Source organism: Ambystoma mexicanum, chromosome 7q, assembly GCF_040938575.1.
Source record: "Ambystoma mexicanum isolate Mex_15411 chromosome 7q, UKY_AmexF1_1, whole genome shotgun sequence".
Taxonomy (NCBI): domain Eukaryota; kingdom Metazoa; phylum Chordata; class Amphibia; order Caudata; family Ambystomatidae; genus Ambystoma; species Ambystoma mexicanum.
The window spans coordinates 143575522-143601098 of record NC_090941.1 but is presented as its reverse complement, the minus strand read 5'-3'; the positions used below and the strand labels follow the sequence as shown (position 1 = coordinate 143601098).

Here is a 25577-nt window from a genome sequence, read left to right as displayed (position 1 = left end):
CCCACAGTCACTGCACAACGATGGGAGCTTCCCAAACCAAATACAGCAATCTCTGCCTATTAACAACAATGATCTTAATTCAAAAGAAGGCGTTATAGCACTTGTATGGTGAGGCCAATACTGAAATAATAAAAAAATAAAAAAATCAGGATAGTCTTCAACATTGCAATATATGATATGATACAGCATTTATAACGCGCGTTTACACAAGTGTTTCAAGGTGCGACGAGGCAAGGGAGGGGGAACAGAGGGAAGACAGACAACGATCTTACTAGGCCAGGTGAACATTGAGATCACGCAAGTGCATGGGAAGGGAGAAGAGGTAAAGTGGACGGGGGGGGGGGGGGGGAGTGCAGTACATGGGATTGACAGTAATAAACAAAAAATAGAATAAATGAAAGCAGTGAGTAAAAGGTGCGGCCAGCTGGTGGCAAGGGTAAGTGCAGACATCAGGTGTCAAGTGCTGGTAGGGGACTGTAGGGATACAGAAAACAGTCCTCAAGCGCAGGGTTTGCCAAGAAGGCAGTGCAGGTGTGCAACTGGCAGGGGAGGGGACCTGGTCCGAGTTCAGAGAGTATCCAGGTGTCCAGTGCAGTTTCAACCAGGAGTTCAGCAGGTGAGAGGAGGAGAGAAAGCCGAAGCAAAGAGGAATGTTTTGAGGTGCTTACAGAACCAGAGATGGTTCTCCTCAAGTTTTAGGGAGGAAGGGAGGCTGTTCCAGAGGGAGGCCCCAGCCGAAGAAAGATCAACCACCAACTTGTTGCTTGGAGAAGAAAGTGACCCTGAGGGCGTTGGAGGTGGATGAGCAAAGAGCTTGAGAAAGAAGATATTTAGGAAGAGAGTTGATGATATTGAGGCCCCAGGCCCCAGAAGGCCTTGTGGACAATACAGAGGGGTTTGAACTTCATCCTCACAGCCACTGGGAGCCAATGCAGAGATTTCAATCCTGGAGGGATACGATCCCTGGGCTTGAGGCCAAGGACAAGTCTCGCAGTCCTGTTCTGGATGATTTGCAGAGCGCGGAGAGTAGAAGCAGGCAGATTTAGAAAGAGGCTGTTGCAGTAGTCCAGCCTAGTGAGAACCAGAGCTCTGGAGACAGTGAGCTTCTGGGGGGAAGGAGAGGAAAGGAAGAATACCTCTGAGGAGGTGCAGCTGGTAGTCTGACTTCTTAGAGACGTCAGATTTGAGGAGAGAAGGAGTGTGTGGAGTCGAAGACTAACCCGAGGTTTTTAGCCTCAGAGGTGGGAGCAGGAAGAGTGCCAAGAGAGGCTGGCCAGAGTGTGACAGGAAAGGAGGGAGAGTGTGCCAATGAGGAGAATCTCGGCGTTACTGGCATTAGGGCAGAAATCATTGGTGGCACACCACTCCTGGATAGCAGACAGACAGTCAGAGATGAAAGAAGGAGAAGAAGTGGCAGAAGGGAGCCTGAAAATGAGTCGAGTGTCATCCGCATAGCACTGAAAGTTGGGGCAGAGAGCGGCAAAGCGTTGGGCAAGAAGTGCCATGTATTGGTTGAACAGCCAGGGAGAGAGGTTGGACCTCTGGGGAACACCACAGGTAGAGATAGACATGCAGGAGAGGAAGGACCCAAGTTGGACCTGGGAGGGTCGATCAGAGAGGAAAGAGGTCAGCCAAGCCAGGGCCTGATCGGCGATACCCAGGTTATCACAGAGACGGTTGAGCAGGATGGCATGGTTGACCGTGTCAAAGGCAGAAGAGAGATCTAGTAAAATGGGGACAAAGGGGGTGTTGGAATAAAGGTTGGAGAGCAGGTATTCACGGATGTTCAGGAGAGCAGTTTCCGTGCTTCTGGCAGCTCTGAAGCCAGACTGATGGTCATGGAGACTACCAACAGATTGAGTGTGAAGATTAAGCTGGGAGATGGCCAGCTTTTCCAGGAGTTTACCGAGGAAAGGAGTGATAGAGATAGGGTGATAGTTACCCGGGCAGGACGGGTCGCCTAAGGGTTTCTTAAGAAGAGGGTGCACAAGGGAGTGCGTCAGGGGGGAAGGGAAGACTCCAGTGCCGAAGGAGTGGTTACAGAAGTTGGCCTGAGCAGGAGCCAGGGTATCCATGTGGTACTTGATGGTTTGAGGAACAGGGGTGAACCTGTTTTGACTAGACTTTCATAGATCGGAATGGTCTAGAAACCTTGTCTGGGGACAACAGGGGAAAGGCACAGAAGAAGGGAGGAGAGGTGGCCGAAGAAGGGCTGGAGGAAGAGCAGGGGATAGAGGGGGCAGGAGGAGAGCAAGAGAGGGAGGACATGATGTCCTGGGTTTTCGAGATGAAATGAGAAGCCAGGGCTGTGCAGTGGGCCTGGGAAGGGATAGGAGAGGTAGAAACTGCAGCAGGATTGGCCAGCTCCTTGCAGATTTTAATAGAGTTCGGCTGAGTTGTTAAATGCTGCAGAGACCCAGACTTGGATGTGGGCTCTCTTCTTGGTGCGGAGAGCGAGCCGGTATTGCCTTTGGAGCAGGCAGCAGACCAGTTTGTCAGAGGATGTACCGGAAGCACACCATATCCTTTCAGCCACCCTGGACTTGCGGTTTAAGGGTGGTGAGGTTTGAGCCATACCAGGAGTTGCACTTGGCTTTGGGCTTCAAGCGGATCCTCATGACAGGGGCAAGAACATCAAGAGTATCAGATATAGCAGAGTGGAGTATGGAGAGGACTGTGTCAGGATGTGAGTCAGCCAAAGGGAGTTGGGGGGGGGGGGGGGAATGGGGCGGTGAGAAAGTAGTGGCGAAAGCCTCCACTGACGCACGCTTCATGGGTCGGATAACCGAGAAGGTAGGTGGCAGTGCTGGAGGTGGCTTGGCCTGAGAGGTGGAGAGAGTGAGCTGGGAGGAATGGAGAAAGTGATCACTCCAGGAGAGAGGAGTGGTGAGAGGGATAGAGAGTGGAAGGTCTGTAGATATCTGAATGTCAAAAGTGTGCCCTGCAGAGTGAGTCGGGCCAGAGGAGAGGATAGTGAGAGAGAGAGTCACAGAGGTCGCGAAAGAGTCCAGAGGAGGGACAGGAGGCATCCAGGTGGATGTTAAAGTCTCCAAGAAGGAGGTGTTGATGGTTGAGAACAGGAGGAAAGAGGAGAGGTCCGCCCACTCAGAGAGGAAGGAGGAGATCTGACCAGGTGGCCGATAGATGGTAGCCACAGTAAGGGAATGGCTAGGAGAGAGAGAGAGAGCCTGCAGATGAGGCTTTCGAAAGAGGAGTAAGCCTGCATAGGAATGACAGAGGACGGAATCCACTCGGGGAAGATCAGGGCTACATCCCCTGTGGAACGGTTAGACCTGGGTGCAGAGAGGAGAGTGTCAAAGCTTGTGAAAGAGCTGGCCGTGAACCATGTCTCGCTGAGACCGAGGATATCAAGTTCTTGCAGGAGGTGACAGATGTCAGAAGAGTGTTTGACGTGCGTGTGCGAGCGTGCGTGCGTGCGTGCCTTGTGTCTGTGTGTGTTCCCCCCCACACCCAATCCCCCGGCTGTACAAATCCACACCGTTGAACCCATGTCTACCATATTTTGCATGGATTCCTCTTTTGTCTGGGGCAAGATTGTAGTCTATGTTTAGATGCAAAAAAAATCTACTACGTAGACAACCTCATTTACTGATGTTCACCCACATTTAATACAGAAGGTCATGAAGGAGCCACAATTTGGAAAAGTGTCTGAAGCAAAATGGTAGCTTTGTTGGTTATTTCTTTAAAATGTATTACTACAGTATACAGTTCAAAACTATTTAACGGAAAGAAAAAAAAAGAAAATCAACATTTCTTTTTATCACACCACTCCAAATATAGGAAATGGCAAAGTTACAGTTTACTTAAGTTCATTCACGAGAAGAGGCACAATCAATCTTTCTTGGACATTTTCTCAAATGTGCTGAAGCCATTAAGTGACAAACATGCTGCACAAAAAACAAACATCACTTTGAAAAGCTCCATCTGATGCAAAGCGAAAATCAATACCAAGAGCTTCTGAAACACAACAAAAAACAGCAGCATGACTTGCCGACCAGAGGACAAGAGCAACATCCTCTAGGGCACATGAGACACCACTCGATCAGGACACGGGCAATACTGGGTATCGCAGCTAGTGTCATTTAAATAATAGTAACTCAGCTCTGTAGAGACTTCAACAAAATAGAAAATGTGAAACCTATTGCTTACTGCCTCTCTGACAATTCAATGGTAACAGTAAAGAGCGATCGTTTACAGAGCAATTAATGATCTCTGGTGCTTGCATAAGCGCCAAAAGCTAAAAGAAAGCAGTCACTATAAATTAGGAGCAGAGTGGGAGCCTTAATACAAATTCAGCCAATCTTATGAGTGAATCTGCTGTGTCAGTGAAAGGAACAAGTTACTCACCTGGAACTATTTTTCTCCAGCATGTGTCTAGCATAGATTAAAACGCTCATGGATATTCCCAGTCGTCAGGCCGGGAATACTCAGTAAAAGAAAAAAACTGTTTCATTTCACTTACAAACTGTATTTCTCCTCTAAACCAATCACTCTGGGTCATACTGCCCCCAAGCCAATTACTGCCCTCTCCCTAAACCCTTCCTCTGGCAGCCATCTTCAGATGTGGCAAGCGCGTAAAGTGGCAGTATGACTACGAAGAGCCGCAGAGGGGTAGAAGGGAGGATTTGCATGTGAATCCATGCCAGACCCATACTGGAGAACAATAGTTACAGGTAAGTAACTTGTTCCTTCTCCAGCATGGGGTCTGGCATGGATTCACATGCTCATGAATAAAGAATACATAGCAGTACAACATTGCACAACCACAGGAGGTGGCAAAGCTCAACAGAAGCAATTACTCTTACCTCTGGAACAGGTTCACCTTCAAGCGAACAGGTTGCGTAGCACTGCTTGGTCGACCCTGGAATCCTCTCTGGAAGCCATGTCGACGCAGTATATTGTGAAGGTGTGCGTGGCCCTCCACGTAGAAGCCCTGCAGATGTACAACAGGGGCACACCAGACAGTAACGCCGTAGTCTAAACAATCGCTCTGGTCGAAGGGCTCGGACAGCCGGGCAGCGGTCGGTTTGCCAACCGATAACTGATACCGCCAGAGAGCCACCTTGAGATGGAGGCTTTGGCCAAGGCCTTCCCATGGTTCACAGGACCAAAGTTCACAAACAGTTGAGACAAGACATCTTCCGAAAACTTAGTGCGTTCCACGTAGAACTTCAGAGCGCGAGCAACGTCCAGCGAGTGCAAAGTCCTCTCAGCAGGCGACAAAGGTTTTGGAAATAACACAGGCAACACCAAAGGCTTGTTGAGGCGGAATTCCGACTGAACCTTTGGCATGAAGGAGGGGTGCGTCCTCAGCACCACCCTCGAGTCGTGAAAAGTCAGATATGGCAGTTTGCAGGATAGGGCCTGGATCTCACCCACCCTCTTGGCAGAGTGGATGGCCACGAGGAAAGCAGTCTTCCACGAGAGGGGTCTGATGCATAGGCTCGAACTGGGCCTCCATGAGCCTAGTCAGCATCACTTTCAGTTCCCATGCCGGGGCAGGAGCCTTAACCGGCGGAAAAGATCGAAACAGTCTTTTGAGGAACTCCTTGACCAGACGGTTTGACCAAAGAGAAGATCGTCCTGGAGACCTGGTGTAGGGGGAGATAGCCGCCAGAAGAACCTTGATAGAGGCGTGCGCCAGCCCCACCATGGCCAAGGACAACAAGTACATAAAAATCTGCGGGACCATGACCCTCAGTGAGTTGATCTTCTATGACCGGCACCACGTATTGAAACACTTCCACCTGTGCCCGTAGGACTTCACAGTCGATGCCGCTCTGGCCTTGGTAAGGACCGCCCTGGGTATCAGGTAATATTTCCACCACCAAAAATATCGGCGTACATATGGTCGTCGGGAACTGCCATAGGCGATATTTTTGGTGTCGAAAATATTAGGTGTAGGGGTGTCCCCCGCACATAAAAAAATGATGCGGGGGTTGCGGGGGTGTCCCCCGTAGGGTCCATGTGTTATTTTCGCCGCAAAAATATGGCAAAAGTTTTGTATGGCGAAATTTCTGCAGTGAAAATATCACATGGAACCCCGCCCTGCAGTCCGCTGGCAACTCATATACTCTGAACTCTAGGGCTGCAGGAGCCAAGCACTCGGGTTCAGCGATCCTGAGTCATGGTGCAGGATTGCGCCGCGTCCTCTGGTGAGCATATCCACGACCATTGGCAGCTTGACCGGAAGAGACGTTGACAGGCTGGGAAGGTTCGGGTACCAAATCCGCCTCGGCCTTGCTAGCTCAAAGAGTAACATCCTGCATCAGCAATGTTTGAGTTAATTGATGACTTGCGGCAGTGGAGGGAATGCGTACAGGGACAGGCCTTCCCACGGGAAGGAGAACGGGTGCCCCATGCTCCTCGGCTGCTGGAACTTGCTGGGGAATTCCTGGCATTTGGAGTTCGCCACCATCGCAAACAGATCGATCTGGGATCTGCCCCACTTGAAGATGTGGTCCACATGATCCTGCCAAAGTTCCCACTCGTGGCAGGAACACAGCTCCCTGCTGAGGGAGTCGGCGATGGGGTTCTCGTCTCCTGCCAAGTGAAAGGGGATGAGGAACATCTCTTGGTCGATGGCCCAGTGCCACATGTCGTGCGCCTCTCTAGAGAGTGCTGGAGATCGGGTGCCCCCCTGCTTCCTGATGTAGAACATTGTGGTGGTGTAGTCTGAAGATCCTCACCACTTTGCACTTCAGGGATGAAGGAATGACTTGAGGTCCCAGAACACTGCCCACACTCCAGGATATTGATGTGGAGAGCCTTCTCTTCTGGCAGCCAAAGGCCTCTGTAGTGTAGACGTCCAGTGTGGGCTCCCCAGCCCTCCAGGGAAGCATCCGTGGTGACCGTCTCCTGGTATGGGGGGGGGGGGTTCTGAAACCCAGAGCACAAAGACATCATGCCTAGCAGCGACTTGATGGTCCGTACCGTGGCGGTCTTCAGCAACAACAGCCATGGTATCTTCCCCAGAATTGCCGCTACCCTCTCCTCCGAGGTCCATGCCAGGCAGGAGAACGTGTTGAGCCTGGCTCCCTGGAACTGCAATGGAATCAAGCAGGACTTTGGCTAATTCATGGAGAATCCCAGATCAGTCAGCAGCTGGACGGTCCTTTCTGTGTGTCCGAATGTCACTTCTCTTGACTTGGCCAGGATGAGCCAGTCGTCGAGGTACGGGTACACGTGTACACCCTGTAGATGTAGATGGGCCGCCTCTGGGGCCAGGCACTTTGTAAACACCCTGGGCGCCAACTTCAGGCCAAAAGGGAGGACCTTGAATTGGTAGTGTATTCCTTGCATCACGAAGCGTAGGAACTTCTGATGCTTCCTGTGGATGGGGACGTGGAAGTACGCGCCCTCCAGACCCAGCGACGTCAAGAAGTCTCCTTCCGCCAATTGGCAGAGCATGTACTGCAACGTGATCATCCTGAATTTTTGGGACCGGAGGCATTTGTTGAGACGCTGCAGGTCTACAATGGGCCTCCAGACTCCAGTCTTTTTCTTTACTTAGAAGTATCTGGAGTAGACTCTGGCGCCCCGTAGTCATCTTGAACTAGCTCCATCACTCCCTTTTGTAGCATGGCCCGTACCTCCTGCAGTAGCCTAGGGATGCGTATTTCCTGCCAGGCCACCGGAGGGATCCATGGACATTTTTGCTGAAACTCCAGGGTATGTCCGTGGGCAAGAGCATCCAGCAGCCATATGTCGGTGGAGATCTTTTACTCGCAGATGAAACTCGCGAGCTGGCCGCCCACCAGGGTGCATGGGTGGGGGCCCCCCGACATCTTGGCCGGTTCAGTCCTGCTTCGGCACCGTGACGACTGCGCTGGCCACCTCCACTGAAAACCTTGGAGTGGCTTCTGTAGGCCTCCTGGGTCATGGACCGGGAGGGTTGACGGTACGACGAGAAACCTCCACTGAAACCCTTTGTCGATCTGCTGGACTTCGGCCGGAGGTGCGAAAGGATGGCCGGTGTTGCTGAAGAGTGTCCAGGGCACGAGCCGTCTTTATGTCAGTCTCGATGGCCTGCAAAGACTCGTCGGCGATCTTCCCGAAGAGGTATTCGTCGAAGAGCATATCCAGTACTCTTGTCTAGACCTCCTGGCGGAAGTTGGTGGCCTTCAGTCTGCCTCAACGCTGGAAACGGACACCATTCCCTATCTCTCCGAAACCTGTGTCTGCAATGTCCAGGGCCACTGCAATGGCATGGTCCGACGCCACTTCCCTTTCCTGGAGGAGTGATATTGCCTCTACCAGTTTGTCGGCAGGCAGTCAGTCAGTCAGTCCAGAATCAGAGCCAGTTTGTACCAGAGTTCTGTCCTACCTGGCCAGAATCACCAATGCGTTGGTCGCCTTGACTGTCGACAGCGCGGAGTAGATGATCCTTCTCCCCATGGCGTCCAACTTCTTTCCCTTGCTGTCTGCAGGGACAGAGGATGAAGAGGGGTTAGCTCTCTTCCTCGCAGCCGCCGACACCATCAAGTCCGGCGACGGTTGCAACATTAGGCAGCTGGGTGCGGACTCCAGCACCCAGTATTTTTTCTCTAGCCGATCCTGCTTGGCTGGGGCTGTGGCCAGGTTCTTCATCAGGGCGAGGCCCTCCTCCCAAATGTCGTCCAGGAGGGGTACCGCCACGATGGCCTTCCTCTTTCCCTTTTTGCCTCTGTTAGAGGAAACCTTCCTTTTTGGTCTCTTCGGGTGTCAGCTGGAAGAGCTTGGACACTCTGGGCCAAGGCCACTGTAATACTTAGGCTCTTTCTCGCAACAACGTTTGTATCAACAATAATTGTACTGCCATTACTTAGGCTCTTTCTACAGTATTCGTATCAGTATTGATTTCACGGTCTTTCCTTGTATTCTCTTGCGTAGAACGCAGTGCACGGCATTTGCCTAGAAGCACCCCGGGAACCTGCTCACTCTCCCTGGGCTTATCGGCTCTGTATAGCGTCTTCGGCATTCTGCGCTCCCAGGACATTGACTTCTAGTGCACCTTGTAAGTGGTTTGCTTCCCGCTTTGCCTTCCTCTGTGTTCGCCAGCCCGAAACAGAAAAGCAATGAACTTCTCCCAACATTGCTCCTCTGCACAATGTGCCCGTTGGCCGCTGCGCTCTGCTCACCTTCAGAGTCCTCCACAGTGTCAGCATCCGTCTTTCATTCTCTCCAATTTGGCTCACCTGTGTCTTTTTTATATGTCCCATTCTTGCTCTGCAGTTTCCAATGACTCCCACATGGCGTAGGCTTACCATGTCCAGTCAACCTTATTACTCCATCCCTCTTCCTAGTCTCCGTACAAAAAAAGGGGGCGGGGGTTAAAAGAAGTTCTGGGCTACAAATGCCCAGAAAATCAGTCTCTATATTACAAGAAGCCATGTATGAATGTTGTAATGGCATATTGTTGTCACTAAAAGTTATAACTGATGGGTTGTCTTGACTTAGTCTTTTGCCATCTCCCTGAAGCTTGTCCTCTCCCACGTGGACCTCCCGCAGATAGCCACCCCAAGGTCAGAGTCAGGTAAATTCTGCCTTTCCCTGGCCATGTAAGAAAGGCTTCCTTGCAGGGATTCACAGACGAGGGCGTCGGATTTTTCATAATATTCACAAGTCATGACAGAGCATAATATAGGTATTTCCCGTCAAGAAAGTTTTTTGTATATTAGTTTTGTGAACATTGTGCTGTTGAAGCAAATTCCACATGGTCAAACCAACAAAATGTTAGCCTTTTCTTAAAAGATCTGGGAACTGAGGGACTTGGTGCTCTATGAAACTAAAATCAAATTCCTGGTGCTAAATTTTAGCATTTGACATTCAGAATTATGCATTTGTTTCATCTGTGTTATGTATAGCATGGAAGAAGCAAACATTTGAGCAACATACCTGAGTGACATTTCATGGTCTCCAAGCTGGTAGTATATCGTGCTAACTTTATAGAAGGCTTCTGTGTTGTCGTTCTTCAATTTGGAGGCAACTTTCAGATCATTAATGGCTTTCCCAAGCTCCCCCTCCTGGATGTAACATTCAGCTCGGAGTTCCCGCAGCTCTGCATCCCAAACACAAACCTTGAGAAAGAGAAAACGCTAGGCTGTGATGACAAGACACACAGTACTGCTTGGAAAACACAGATTACAAAGGATAAAAAGTGAATCACAAGATATCTTCCACAAATTAAGGAAGTGGACCATGTATTTGCATGGTACATCATGGATCCACAATGTGAGGGGCAAAGGAGAAATCTGGGAACTCTCAAAAAAGGCTCACTAAACAAAACCAATTAGAAATAGGATAGAGATTCAGGATCAGAGTAGGGCCTACAAAACAGTGAGCCGCAGGAGTGGTGGTAGTAGATTAGGTAGCAACCCTGAGAAGATGACAGAAAAGCAGGAGGCGGCGGCGGCAGAGCAGCAGTAGGCAGGATAATAGGAGCCTGGACCACAAACGCAGAAGCAGTGAAAAGCCACAATTGTTAGGAGGGGCTGAGGCTGGGCAACTGCCAAGTACTACAGGCAACACATTTGGGTAGTTTGCTCACCTTTGTAAAGCATTTCTGCTCCTCCTCCAAATCACTGTGTGCAATTACTATACCTGAATAGCTTCTCTTAATTTTGCAAGACCAAATACAGAGCTACAGTCCTCCGTTGTCCCCAGGACCAACACCCAACGCATCTCTGCATGCATTACCCTTCTGCTCCTTTACCTTAACCAACAGAAGGTTATATTTACTGTGCTACAGATTCTAAAATGGATGGCCTGTAGTATCCAATTGAAAAATCTTGGGGCTAGCAGGACAAATGTTATTACACAGGTAGGTAGGTTTTCATATTTATGTCCAAGTGTCCATTTATTTGTAAATTGCAGGAAGATCATAGACTAATCTGAGGATGGCATGATTGATGGCCTGAATGAAGAAGTCTTTCAGAACAGCCTGGCCAAATTAACCAACAGCCATGAAACAAGCATCCAGGGAATAGCGAGCGCAGATTCCAAAATCCTACCCTGCAGAGTACTTGTATAAGAACATACATATCATGTGACAGGGTCAGGGATTTGACCTGGTTGGGTGAAGGGGGTATTGGGACCCCTCTGAACCTGGGGCAGTAGCCCAACCATGATTTTCACCAGAGCCAGTCCTGCCCCAGGGGTGGGGTGTGTGAGTTAGGAGGGCCCAGTATCGGCAACCCTATATCACCCAATGGCTGCCATACCTTATTTTGGCCAGAATTCTGATTGTATAATTTCAGGACTACCTGCCGCAGAAGGCTAAGCAGCAGATGAAAATTGCTGCGGCCTGCCAAGTGAAACCGCCGGCTTTAAGAACAGATTGGAAAGACCAGGACCAGCCCAGTAAGTAGTTCTAACATCAAAGATAGACTGGCCTCTTCTCTGCAACAGAAGAACAGCCACCAGAGGCAATATTGGAAAGACTAGTCGGATCAATATGTGCTAACAGGGGAGGGGCTAAATGGGGGATTTAAAATTTACAGCTGCTGTGACAACACCCAGGGGAAATAGCAAGACAAGATGGGACCCAAAAAGCAGGCCAACAGATGAACCAATGTGTGGGACAGCGAGAGAAGGGGAAGGGAATCGGGGGTAGAAAAGCCCTGCAAGAGACATGATTGAGCAGTGTTCAGGTGAGATCAGGTCAGGTGTGGTGGAGGCAGACTGTTCAGCACTGTGGTGTGATTGGAGGGCTAGCTGAGGCCAGCCCCAAGTGTATGGGTTATCAGTGGGAGACCCTGTGCTTTCCTGAGATGTTACACATTTCATGGAAGACTGCTTCTGAAGACGGGCCCCAGCGGCTGAGGTCTGGGTGTCACCATAACGGCTGGACACTGGTTCCTCTGTCCATGTCCCTGGTTTATTCAAAGCTAGCGGAATTCCATCCAGAGTTCTTTTTTAGTTTCCCAGCAGTCCTCCCTGAAGGTTGCACTGTGTGTTCCTTTATGGGACATTACCTGATTTTTACTGTGCTGCCTCTCTGCCAAATCCTGCTTGTGGGACCGTTTCTAGTTGGCTAGTTTGACATGTAACTTCGTTTCTACCCACATCAGCCATGGTTAAAAGTGGCATATTGTGTGAACTACAGGCCCAGCCGTGATGCTGATGCTAATGCAAAGTGCGATGCAAACACTTTCATACACAGTATACGTGAGCCCTGAGTATTAACTTCTTATATTGAAGGGCAGTACATTAGAGGTTTTTGTAAATAGACTGGCCCGAGCGCCAGTGACCTTGAGCCTGATACACTTCGATTCTATAAACATAGCTGTTCAGACCTTATCAGGACGAGTGCCATGTGTTCTAATAAATAATAAACAAGACATGAGAAAGCATTGTGGAGGAACTACAAATCTCAGTCCTAGCTGTACTTTCAGTCCACTCTCGTTGTTTGGAAAAACTTGAGCAGTTATAGGCGTTCAGAGCAGGCTACCTGTCCCATCTGGGACTGGTGTGTCAGCGACAGGATTGTTACTACCCCTACCTCCAGAGTCTCCCTCCCACCCCCCACCCAAGGGAAGTGTCCAAAACCCCACCCAGCAGGGGCGGTGTTAGGAGTAATATAAACCATGTCACTTTGGCACCCCAGATAGGACAAAGACTTGATGTCATGGACACTGCATGGCATCCTGAACACTTCCATACCAGCAGGAACACATTGTTGTGTGAAGAACTGCAATGCTGGGGCACCATGCATCAAGTAAAGAAGGAAACCATATATGAGGTGCCCTATACTCATGCCTGTGTAAAACGAGAGGAATCTACAGTGCAACTATATTCCCTGAAGAACTGTATGGGAACACCCCATACAAGATGCCGGGGCATTTTCAGGATCAGCCCATGTGAGCAGAATTGGAACTCGACCAAATGCATGCTGAGTGCAATTTGAATGGAAACCTTCAGTAGCAAAACTCTACTACATCAGAATGGATCCTACTTTGTGCAGTGTAATGCTCCCTGCTGTGGTGAGACTATGGGGATTGCCGGTTTAATTACTGTCTCACCAGTGGTACACCTTTGCAACATTATTCTTCATCCACCAGTGCAGACTGAGCTAATGCTATTGAATTGGCCCGAAGTGAAAATCACCAATGAAGTTCCTGCAACTATCACTGAGACTGGCATATCTTCTGGATATGAAGATACACATCACTAACACCACAGAGACTTCCACAGAAGCATTGAACAGAGCTCTTCAATAGGCCCAAGACCTTCTGGAAAGAACACTAGATTGGCCAAAGGAGACAGCTATGATCCAACAAATGTGAGCTCCATGCTGGGATCCATTACGAACTGACATTCTTCTCTTTCAATCCGTAGAAGAGTATTTTGGGCTTTTATTTTTTAAACATAGGCTTGGGGGATCACACCAGTGTTCTACATCCTTGCAACTGGATTCATCCTGATCATCTTTTTATTTAGTCATGACAAGTAACAGAGAACTTGTTCAAAGCACCAAAGCAAGGGGTTTCCTGCCTGACAGCTAATAACTGTTTGGAACTTCTCGTGAAACCCATCTCTGATTCATTAGCGATAGTCAACGCTTCACAATTGTATACTGACCAGTACATGCTGCAGCTGGCTCCTCGAGAACAAAGGTTTGTGTCAGTATATTTAGTAACTGGTGAAGAGTGAGTGAACATTATTTAGCACATATGTATTCTATCATGTTCTTCATGCTATTTTGTCACTTCACTGTTATTCCCATGAAGCCTCTACAGCTTGTTCTACAGCTCATGGAGGCGGGGGTGGGGGACATGTAACCGTAGGCCCAGCATTGATGCTAATGCATGTGCAATGCAAACACGTTCATATTCAGTAAACGCGAGCTCTGAGCATTATCGTCTTATACTGAAGTACAGTACATTGGAGTTTTTTTTTCACAAGTCTGAGCTGAGCGCCAGTGACCTTGAGCCTGGTACACTACGATTCTTTTATATAAACACTGCTGTCCATTGCTGTTCGATTCTTCCCGGGACAAGCATCAAGTGTTCTAATAAATAATGAACAAGAGATAACAAGGCATAGCGAAGGGACAACAAATCTCCGTCCTACATGTAGTTTCAGTTTACTGATGTTTTTGTGTGGAAAAACATTAGCAGTTGTAGGTGTGTGGGAGCAGGCTACCCCCTCCGATCTGGGCAGACAACTTTAGCGGTTGTAGGCGTGGGGGAGCAGGCTACCCCCTCCCATCTGGGCAGACAACTTTAGTGGTTGCCCAAATAGTATAAATAAAGCAAGCTTCAGGCACTCAAGACAGCTGCTCGGCGACAGAGCTAGACGAGGAGGCACAAGAAGACTGAGGGCTACAGACAGTCTTTCCAGTTGGAGGGGCCAACTCCCTCTTTGTTTCCTTTTACTGGATTTTAAAGCCAGCAAGCTAGATTCTGGCTATTATTAAGCATTTTGAGTCCCTAAAGGACTCGGTCTATTGACCTTTGAGCAGAGCTTGGATTCTGTTTTGCCTGCTTGGGAAACAATTTTGTTGTTTATAACCAAGTAAATTAGCTCAGAGGTGGCGGAACCATCCTGAATTTTTGCAGAGGTATGGAGAGATGGAGGGAGGACTAGTCCAGCCTGGTCCTGTATCTGGATGAGAAAATCCTGGCCTAAAAGCCTGAACCTCGCCTGGTTCTAGATGAGCAGCCAGGTCTGCACCCGCAGAGTTGCTGTCCCGGCTGTGGGAGAGGAGGAGAGGGAGGTAGCGGTAGGCGGTACCACCTGGAGACTACAGGGAGGAACCAGGGGTCCGAACAATTCTGGCACCAAAATTGCACGTGAAAGGCAAGGCTGCCCCTCACCGGAGAAACGTGGCCCCGGAGAGGTGCGCCAACCCCCTTTTTCCCCTCTGAGGCTGTTATGGAGGAGGGGGACCAGAAGAACCCCTTTGTCCACCCTTTTGTTGTTTCTTCCAATGCTGACTCGGAGAACGTTCAGGTTGTCTGGACCTCTGCCCTTAGAAGCCTCGGAACCCGGCAAAAGCCCACCCCTGTCGGAGCGCAACCGAGACTGGGTGAGGACCTAGGCGTGGCCTTCGTAAAAATAGATAAAAGACCTTGCTGTTTGTGAGCTGCCCCTCCTTTTATCTAATTCCTCATTAGAGGTGGAGTGGAAGAGGTCTCTGCCCGTGAATGGTAGCTCCAATATGCATTTCCTGGACACCGGGATAAAGCTTAGTAGCTCTGAGCCAGGCCGTCTTTATCATGTCTGTGGCAATGCGGCTGTCCCGGGCAGAGGCATCAATGTGGGCCACGGAGGATTCCCTAAGGCTGTGCACTTCCAGCCAGGATTCTCCTGGTCCCGCTTTGCAGCGCACTTGGTTCCCTAGAGTGCAGTTGAGGATACGCCGGAAACAAGAGTGTCCCTGCCCCCCATTTGCCTGTACCCGGCGCCGAGGAGCCGGTCGACAGGCCGGACCGAGGGCGGTAGAAGCCACCTCTTATCGGCCAGTGCAACTACATCTGTCTGCATCTGGATCCACGTTTTGGGAGGGGGGGGTCTAGAGGATTTCTGCTAAGAGCCCCTGCTGAGGCTGCATTACCTAGGGCTAAGGAAGGCCCAAAGACTCTGCCAAACCTGCAAGGCGTTCATGGAAGGCCCTGGCTGAAGATGGCGTGTCGGGGTCCTCCTCCTTGTGCGTGTCCACAAGGCTCGGGGGTCCGGAGATGGTGGAGGAGTGCTGGGCGCTGTGGGCTGCGGAGTGGAGACCGGAGCTGGTGGCTGCTGCAGAGGCTGGTGTGGAACCTCATGTACTGTGGGTGGCAGGGAAGCCGGAATCCGAGGAGCCGGCTGGGGCAGCGGCGTCCCGCTGAGGACTGTGGTACCGGAGCCCTCGGAGGAATGACTATGGGGGACGCTGGTGGGGTGACCTGAGGAAGCATGTCCCTGATCAGATGCCCCCCCCCCATCCGGGGGGTTCGCCTCAGTCCTAGGAATCCTTCGAAGAACCTGACCTTGGAGGCCGCAGAGGTGGCAGGAGATATTGACGGGCTGGCTGCAGGCTGCTAGAGTCGGGGCACACACTGCCTGGGGTGCAGGAGGAACCTGCCTGCGCTGTTGCTGGATAAGCTGTAGGCCACGTTAGTCCCACCTTGTGACTCATACCTCCACCCACTCCGCCAGAGAGGGTATCGGGCGAGAGGCCATTTTGTTTGGTGCGGCGGCCATTTGGTCAAGCTGCGTGCCAAAGTCGAGGTGCCTGGCTCATCGGACCCAGACGCATTGTGATGGAACATAAGGCTTATTCCGCACCTCACGCCAAGACCTGAAAGGCGTATTGCCCTCTGCGGAAGTGCCGGTAGTGCTGCATGAAGGCGCCCCCTCGGACATGATGCCGGTAGTAGGGCGTTGCCCCTTGGGAATAACTCTGGTATAAGAAACTTGCAGTCCCTCAGCACAGGCACTGGGAGGATCCGGAGACCCCTGGGCCGTGAGGCCGGTAGCTAGACTAGCCTTGGTACGGTAAAGTCGCCTTTACGGGGTGCAATGAATAGGTCCTACCTTCGGCCTCGAACAATGTTAGACAAAGTCCTTTAGGTCCTCCGGAGAACCTTGGAAGAGTTCGCTCCACCTAGCTAGCCTGTTCCTCAGTGCCGGTGGAGTCAGTGCTTCGCACACGGAACAACCTTCCCAGCCGTGGTCGGGGCCAAGGCAGCGGAGGCAAGGGGCATGTGGGTTGGATGTAGAGGAGAGCCCCTAGCAGGCTGGGACCTGCTGAAGCCCGCTGAAGTCCACATGCGCGGCGTCGGAGGAACCAGTACCTGATTGAAAAGAAAAATACAAAGATCGAAGAATATCCAGGGAAGAGCGCGTGGTATTACATGGCTGAAGCCAAACCCAGGAGCACTGGTGACAACAGCCCGTTCCCGTCGGCGCAGAAAAGGGGACCGAGGAGTGGCGGTGGGGGGGGGGGGGGCGGAGTCAGGTGAGTGCATGCTCCCTAGGCTGTGCCCCCGTACCCCTCTAAATTTAATGGGGAAGAAGATTTTTTCTGGTGAAAAAGGTTCTGTCTCCCGTCCCTCGCGAAGGACGCCCATACAGTATGGAGGAAAGGGGACGGGACGTAAGAGTAAGCCTTGTGCAGGTGTTGGATGTAAATCAATACACCAGACATTGCAGCTGCTGATCTTTGCACTACAACTTGGTGTTATCATATTCTCACACAGCATGGTAAAAGATTCATCACAGTCACAATGTAGTACTAGGTCTTCTCAGGTAGCATTTTCTTATCGACTGAGGTAGTCAGTCGCATCTTTCAAGCCAAGAGATTGCACTGCTGCTTGGGAAAGCAGACTGGTTATGTGACAGGGCACATAGAATTTCGAAAATATATTAAGCATGAACACGAAAGCTCTTTGCCGTGGAGATAACATTTTTATTCCCACGAAATTAATTTCACTACAAATTCTCAAAAATATGCCACAATATATTCCCACGTCAAAATCATAATTGGAGCCTGAAGACATCGAAAGTGGCAAAAAAATATCAATGCCAAATGAAGTTTCATGGAAGTGTTTAGTAGGTTGCAAGGGAAGCAAAAGGGATTAAGGCTTTCATGAAGGCAGAGAAAAGTTGACTGAACCAAGATGATATGGAATAGAATAAGATCCAAAGGGCCAGCTGACCAGTTATAAATTGACCTACAGAATTCCAGAGGCATACGGATGCTATGACATTGAACTACACATGTCCCTCATAAAAAACTTGTAATCTTTACTGGTAAATAAAAACGGCACCCCAAGCACTTCTGGTCATGCACGGAGCAGGCCAAATCTAGCGCTATGGAGCTTTCCGAGTAGTGGTGGGTCAATGTGGTCCCTCCCCCAACCAGCAAGTCCCCTTCGACATCAACTCCAAGGAGTGAGAGGACTGATGCAGAGGGCTGCAAATTGAATGAGGGCATGGAGCCCAGGCCACCTGTGTGATGGACCCATCTTGTTCCATGACAAGGCCATAAAATGACCACTGCAAAAGAGATGTTGGGTTTGGCGGCATATAGCGATGCACCACCCTGCAGAAGAATCCTGATCAGAGTGAATCCCTGGAGTCCTGAAGCTATGCAATCTCCATCCCGAGCTGAGACCACAGAGATTTCCTAGGAGTCGCACTTTTCAGAATCACGGGCACAGTGATCTTGGCACCATTTGCACCATTTGTATTTGTATTTATTGATTTAATTAAGCGCCTTACACCAAAGCGCTGTACAATGGAACAACATAATACATAAACAAGCAATATAACGGTTGAAGCAAATACATTATGAATAAATCAACAAAACAGTGAAAAGAGCAATTAACTGAGGGGGATAGGTAGAGAAGGGGAGTGGGAGTGGATAGGGGGGAGTGGTGGATACGGGTAGGAGGAGGGAAGGGGAAGGGTGAGGGTGAGGGGGAGGCAGGAGAGGGGGGAGCTAGTCAGGGGGAAAGAATAAGGAGGGGGGAGCAGGAGGGCGAAGGAGTTTCAGGGAGGAGAATGGAGGAGGAGCGATTTAAGGGAAGTGCGGAATGAGGTGAAGGTGGGGGTAGAACGGATAGCAAGAGGAAGGGAGTTCCAGTGTAGAGGTGCTAGGAGTTGGAAGGAGTGGAAACGGGATGAGGCACAAGGGGACGAAGGTACAGTGAGAAGGAAATGGTCAGCGGACCGAAGGGAACGGGAGGCAGAGTAGAAGGAGAGAAGGGAGGAGAGATAAGGGGGAGCGAGACCATGGAGAGATTTGAAGACAAGGCAGAGAAATTGAAATTTAAGTTGGCAGTGAAAAGGAAGCCAGCCAAGGTAAGAGAAAGAGAGAAGTAGAGATGGAGTCACGGGAGGTAAGGAGACAGAGGATACGAACAGCAGTGTGGTAGATGTATTTAAGAGGGGAAAGAGGAGGAGCAGGAAGTCCAAAGAGTATGGAAGAGCAGTAGAAGAGGCGGGAGAAGATGAGGGAGGAGATTAAGAGTTTGGTAACGTGGAAAGTGAGAGAAGGACGGATTTTGCGAATATTGAAGAGGTGGTAGCGACAGGTGCGGGAAGTGAGGGAAATATGTTGGGAGAAGGAGAGAGAGGAGTTGAAGAGAACACCTAAATTACAAGCTTGAAGAGAGATAGGGAGATTGGAGGGGGAAAAGTGAATGAATGGGGGAGGAGAGGCAGGGGGAAGAGAGTTAGAGGGAAAGAATACAACTTCGGTTTTGTCAGTGTTGAGAGAGAAAGCGGGAAGCCATCCAGTTCTTAAAGGCAGTAAGGCAGGAGGAGAGTTTTTGGTGAAGGTCAGATGAGAAGGACGAGAAAGAGAGAAAGAGTTGAGTGTCGTCGGCATAGAAGTGGTGGGAGATGCCAAACGAAGAGATAACAGGGGCAATGAGGGAGGTGTAAAGAGAGAATAGGAAAGGAAAAAGTACCGAACCTTGGGGTACGCCGTATTCAAGAGGATAGGTAGGAGAGGACCGACCACCCCAGAAGACAGGAAAGGAGCGGGAAGAGAGGTAAGAGGATAACCAGTTGAGGACAGAGCCTTTGAAGCCAAAGGAAGAAAGAGTGTGAAGGAGGAGGGGATGATTGACAGTGTCAAAGGCTGCAGAGAGGTCGAGGAGAATAAGGATAGTGGATTGTTTGGCATGGCGAGCCGAGAGAAGGGAGTTGAGAATAGAGGTGAGAGCAGTTTCAGTAAAATGTTTGGGACGGAAGCCTGATTGGTAGGGTGGTAGGAGAGAGGAGTTAATGACAAAGAATGAGAGCTGAGACTAGGCAAGGCGCTCGAGAAGCTTGGAGAGGAATGGGAGAAGAGAGATAGGTCTGAAGTTGAGGTGAGAAGTGGATCAGCAGAAGGTTTCTTCAGACTAGGGATGATTGTGGCATGCTTGAAAGCAGAGGGAAAGGTAGCTTAGGAGAGACAGATGTTGAAGAAGGAGGTGAGGTAGGGTATAAGAAGAGGGTAAATCTTAGGGATGAGAAGGGAAGGGAGAGGGTCAGTTTGGGCGGACGTGGGGTGGGCTTTGGATAGGAGTGTGGAGACTTCAGAAGGGGAGAGGGCAGAGAAGATGGACATGCAGGAAGAGGGAGGGGGGGTAGAAGTGAAATCTGAGGGTGTGTGGATTTTTTGACGAAGGGTAAGAATCTTAGAGGAAAAGAAGCTGGCAAAATCAGAAGGGGAGAGAGTAGAATTGGAGGAGGAATCAGGAGTGGGGGGAGAGAGAAGTTGAGAGAGTTTGGAAGATACGGCGAGGGTGAGAGCCTTGAGATTGGAGTAGGTTGGAGAAGTAAGAGGATTTAGCAGAGGCAAGACAAGAGTCGTAGAGTGCGTGGTAAGAGAAGTAAGAGGTTTGGTTAGAAAGCGAGGGAGTTTTGAGCCAGAGTATCTCGAGACGTCAGAGAAGGCGTCGCATAGAGAGGAGTTGAGGAGTAAGCCAAGGTTGAGAGGGTTTTCGGGTTGGGTGGAAAGGAGAAAGGGGGTAGAGTTGATCAAGGGAGGAGGAAATAGAAGAGGAAAGGGAGGATAGAGCGTCATTCACAGATAATAAGGAGAAGTCTTGGAGAGTTGGAAGAAAAGAAGAGCAAGTGTCAATAAAGAGGGAGGGGTCAAAGTTGCGGAAATCACACCGTGAGTAGATTGGAGGGGAGAGGTTAGGAGCGGAGGAGTGTGGGAGAGGAGAAATGGAAAAAGAGAGTAAGACATGATCAGAGAGATAGATAGGAAGAGTAGATACAGGGGAAGAGGGGTAGGAAGAATTGAAGATGAGGTCCAGGGTGGAGCCAGAGGAGTAAGTGGGGGAGGAAGGAAGAGGGGAAAGGAGGTAGGAGTCAAAGATAGAGAAGAGGGGAGAGGATTGAGGGGGAGAAGGGAGATGGAGATTAAAATTGCCAAGCACAGATAGAGGAGAGGGGGAGGGAGAGATAAGCGAGAGGAGGTGATCCAGATCTTCATAGAAGGAAGAGAGAGGGCCAGGGGGACAATTGATGATCAGGAAAGAAATAGGAAACCAGGCTGCTGTGGTCACACCTTATTACTGCGCCAGAAAAAAAATTATGCTGGAGACTAAGTCCAATTGCTGTTGTGTGATAAGAAAGTTTAATTGATCTGCCCTATGGATTCCACCATCCAATCCCCATGTACCAAACCACATCGTAAAAATCAAGGTAAAACGGAATATCCAGAAGAGAAAGTTAAGTAATTCAATCAAACATTGTTGAGAAGAAAACAAAAGCAAAGGGCATTTTTTAAACGTATGCATTTCCATTTCGGTTTCCCATTCACAGAGAGAGAGGGTAGGGGATAAGGGATGGATGTTTAGGTTTGGAAAAGTCGAAAGGAAAAAAGGAAAGCAGTTTCAAGTAGGAACAGTAATCAGGGGACCAAGTTAGGAGAGTGATGGGGAGAGGATAGCAGCAGACCAGGAGCAGAATGAGGGGCGCCTGCCACAGACAGGTGAGGGTCAATGGGGGGAGGCGCAGGGACGGAGTGGAAGCGCCAGGCAGCAGGCACCAGCTGACGCCAATGGAAATCCCAGGCCCAGCGATGGCAGAAGGAGGACCAGAGCAAGAGCAGGGTCGTAGACAGCAGGCACCCGATACTGCAGGCAGTCCAGGGCTAGTAGGTGACCGCAGGCAGTCTATGACAGGCCGGTCAAGGGGGAACCAGAGTGACCTCACCTAGACCTAAGCAGGTGTCGGATCAACAATAGGGGCATTGGTGGAGGGCTCAGGCGATTGGTGAAGGCAGATAGTGGTCATGAGACTGGGTTGAAGTACCAAGTCAAGAATAGGGAGAGCTGGGGGTTCCAGATCTTAGAAAGGGTCAGTGGTGGAAGGGGCCAGGGTGGTTGAGGCAGGCAGCTGAAGTCAGGATGATGGGTTGCTGCTCTTGTTCTTGGGCGGGGAGGGACGAAGGCACCAGGACTAGAGTGGGAGTAAGTGAGGAGTAGGGGCGTTGGGCAGGCCAACTGAATCCGGAGTGGTAGGCAGCTATGACTCGTCTAGGGTTGGAGAAGACCCCAGGCAGAGGTGCCAGGAGCAGTGTGGAGGTTCCAAAGAAACAGGGGCAATCAAGGAGGATAGGCAGGTACAGAAACCCTATAGCGTTTCACCCACTCCTGAGAGGGGAGGGCCGCAAGCGGCGGAGGCAGGAGCAGTTTGTAGGCACCAGTATAAAAACAGTTGTTGAGGTGGGCGAGTAGGTAGCGCGAACCAACTCAATTGCGCCCAGACAAGAGCAGGGAGGGCAACAGGTGGATGGAAGGGGTAGTAAGGAGGTCTTGGTTGGAGATCTCAGGCAGCCATGGTGGTCAGACTGATGCAGTGATTCTCCAGACTACTCTCGCTCATGTGTGGGGGGGGGGCGCGGGCGGCACTAGGCGCGGAAGAAAGGCACCAGTGGAGGAAATCAAATAGTGGATGGCGCAAAGCAGGGATCCTCCGTAGCTGCACCCACACTTGAGCTGGGAGGGCCTCAAGCGATGGGACCAGGAGTGGTGTGGGCACCAGAGAAGAACAGAGTCAGTCAAGGAGGGTGGGCTGAAGCAGCGATGTTCCGTGGGTGAACCCGCACCAGAGCGGGAAGGGTTGCTGGTGTCGAAGTAGGGCTGGGATCCTAAGCAATAGGAAACCAGGCTGCTGTGGTCACACCTTATTACTGCGCCAGAAAAAAAATTATGCTGGAGACTAAGTCCAATTGCTGTTGTGTGATAAGAAAGTTTAATTGATCTGCCCTATGGATTACACGCGTTTCGGCAAGGTGCCTTTCTCAAATCAGGGCTTATCTAATTATGACCCATCATAAGTGAAAATAATAAATGCACCATCCAATCCCCATGTACCAAACCACATCGTAAAAATCAAGGTAAAATGGAATATCCAGAAGAGAAAGTTAAGTAATTCAATCAAACATTGTTCGGAAGAAAACAAAAGCAAAGGGCATTTTTTAAAATGTATGCATTTCCATTTCGGTTTCCCATTATCAGAGAGAGAGGGTAGGGGATAAGGGATGGATGTTTAGGTTTGGAAAAGTCGAAAGGAAAAAAGGAAAACACATTAGAAATTAATAATTGGGAGGACATCAAACATCAGAGGCAGTAGGGCTGGAGCCGGGATCCTGAGTAACCAGCCAGAATGAGCCAGGCTAGTCAGGCAATCCCATACAGCCGGAATCTATTTCAGGCGGGGCGGGCCAGTGGCGGCGGCTCAGAGACAGCAACGAGGCACCCCAAGCAGCCAAGGCCCTGCCGGGACCCAGAGAGTCAGTGTGAAGGGTGGATGGCCCAGAGACAGAGCGGAGGCGATCCGAGCAGCCCTGATCCCGCTGAGACCCCACGCAGCCACGCTCGTCTCCGGCGGTAGAGGACCGCAAGCGAGGCACCAGGATTGATTGCAGGTGCTGGGTGACACTTATGTGGCTGAGCCCGCTCAAGAATGAAGGAGGGCCGCTGGCAGCGGGACAGAGTCAAAATGGTGGCTCCCCGACCAGGCACGACACAGCGGCAAGGCAGGCACCAGGATTGAGAGCAGCTGCCGGGTGACACAAGGAGTTGGAAACTCACCGCTGTTCTACGGAGCACTGGAGGAGACGGGATGGTGTTGGTGAATGCAGGTGCCGAGTCCTCTCACGAACGAGGAGGGCTGCCGGTGGCGGGAGGGAGTCAAAATGGTGAGACTCCGAACAGCTTCACCCCGCCGGGACCCCAGTAGCCAGAATGGAGGCAGGATGGCACAGAGAGTACAGGAGGCTTCCAAAACAGCCACGGCCCAGCCGAGACTCCGGACGGTCGAATACCACAAGCGAGGCAAGCGAGGCACCAGGACTCTGCTGCAGGTGCTGGGCGAATCCCGGAGGCAGAAGAGCACACTGCTGTCCCGGCCATCCGCCGAGCGGGAAGGATCACCGCAGGAGCCGGGCAGGTGGTGGAGCAGGAGGAGGCCACACCAGGGGCGATCCAGAAATAGATGAAAGCGGATCCGCTTTTCGTCGGGATCGTAGACGGAGGGGCCCCAGGAGTAAGGTAGCCGGAACGGAGAGAGGTAAGTAGCAGAATTGCTCTTAAATTGCTTTATTTTTGAAAGATTCAACCTGTTGAGGAGGCGCCGGTTCAGGCTGCCGGCTTCTGCGCCCCCGTTTGCCCTGATCAATGATGTGGCAGCTCCCCTTGGATTAGAAGCCATGTGCTTGTAAAGCCGGTCCTCAGATAAGCCATGAAAACATGAAGTGATGGTCCAAGCTAGTTATTGGAGATTTGGTGGTTGGGGATAGTTGTCTTCACTTGCCCTCTCAAGAGAAAAGTCCAGGTTCCTTCTGGTTCCATTATTTTTGGCAGGGAGGTGGGAAGCCAAGCAGGGGATGGGCGCAACTGCTTTTCTACCCCCTACCAGCTACCATTATTGATTAGTCCTCAGAACCTTGCAGGGTGTCATACCCAGAGATATTCAGTAAAACAGAAGCTTAGGGGCTCAGAGAGCTTTGCCACATCTGGGACCCAAAGATGCAATATTCAATGCATGAAGAGCATTCTGAAACCTGAAGTGACAGGCCTGGATTACTGGATCTTTGCCTGCCTGCTCAAACCAGGTGTGTCTGGTGACCCAGAGTGGCTTGAATTGGACTCATCTGGATAGTTATCAGTGCCAGGCGAATCCCCTTTTAAGTCCCTTCAGCCTTGTAAATATAGCAGGGTAAGGTTACAGGCAAAGGACCACTGCCCTCAACTCAATCCAAAACTGCTCCAGTGACACAAGCCGTCACACAAAATTCAGATGGAGCATCAGCTCCAGTCCTTTGGGTGCAGGCATAATTGGACAATTGTTACCCATAGTATGTTTAGAGCGAGGCACTATACAGGGATGTTCCCGACTTCCGCTGGATTTCGCCCGGGTAATAGGGCCATTTGAACAAGCTAGTCAGCAAAAATAAAAGTTATAATACTCCGTCATATCATCAGAAATGTTTACTTTTTGCGGGTATCCATTTTAAGATCAGAGACTCCAAGAACACAATGGTTTCAGGACGTCTCTGGGTGTAACGTTAACTACACCAAGTCTAAAGCCCTAAACATAACAATCAATTAATAGTGTCCCTATTTTTAAACATTCCCTTTTTGCTGGAAGTATATTTATTAAATACTTAGGTGTTATTACCGCTGCAACGCATGATATATTAGGTTAATAGCATTTTCAAAGCTTTTGTCCTCCCTCCTGTAAGATTTGAACCAATGGTCTTGTCTGACGTTTGAACATCATGCCCAGTCTTCCCTACATATTGTAGGCTTTTCAAGTAGACCTACTTAACTCAATCATTGATCAGTTTCAATGCTGGATGGATATATCTATATGGAAGTGCATATCCCACGTATTTCACGCAATATTCTTCATCATTAAGTGGATGGGGGTGAGGGCGGGGGGGTTGTCTGTCCCAAATGGTCTTTTCTGATCACCTCATGAAAATTCTGGAATGAAAACATCTCCCTCAAACAGGCTATGGATTTCCTTACAAATCAGCACCACCTCAGTCGCGATTTACTTTACATTGCAGCAAAATCCAGGGAAACGCCCCAGGAAGCCTCCCATCTATGATGGTTACCCCGTCATACTGTAGA

At 50.3% G+C, this 25577-nt stretch overlaps 1 protein-coding gene across 2 annotated transcripts in view; it reads right to left on the bottom strand.

Annotated features, from left to right (window-relative positions):
• DNAJC3 (DnaJ heat shock protein family (Hsp40) member C3) overlaps positions 1–25577 on the bottom strand; it is a 534981-nt gene that overhangs the window by 338180 nt on the left and 171224 nt on the right. For both annotated transcript variants that reach the window (XM_069640694.1, XM_069640695.1), the window contains exon 6: positions 9898–10079. In XM_069640694.1, the coding sequence (XP_069496795.1) occupies positions 9898–10079 (182 nt within the window). The remainder of the gene's footprint in view (positions 1–9897; positions 10080–25577) is intronic.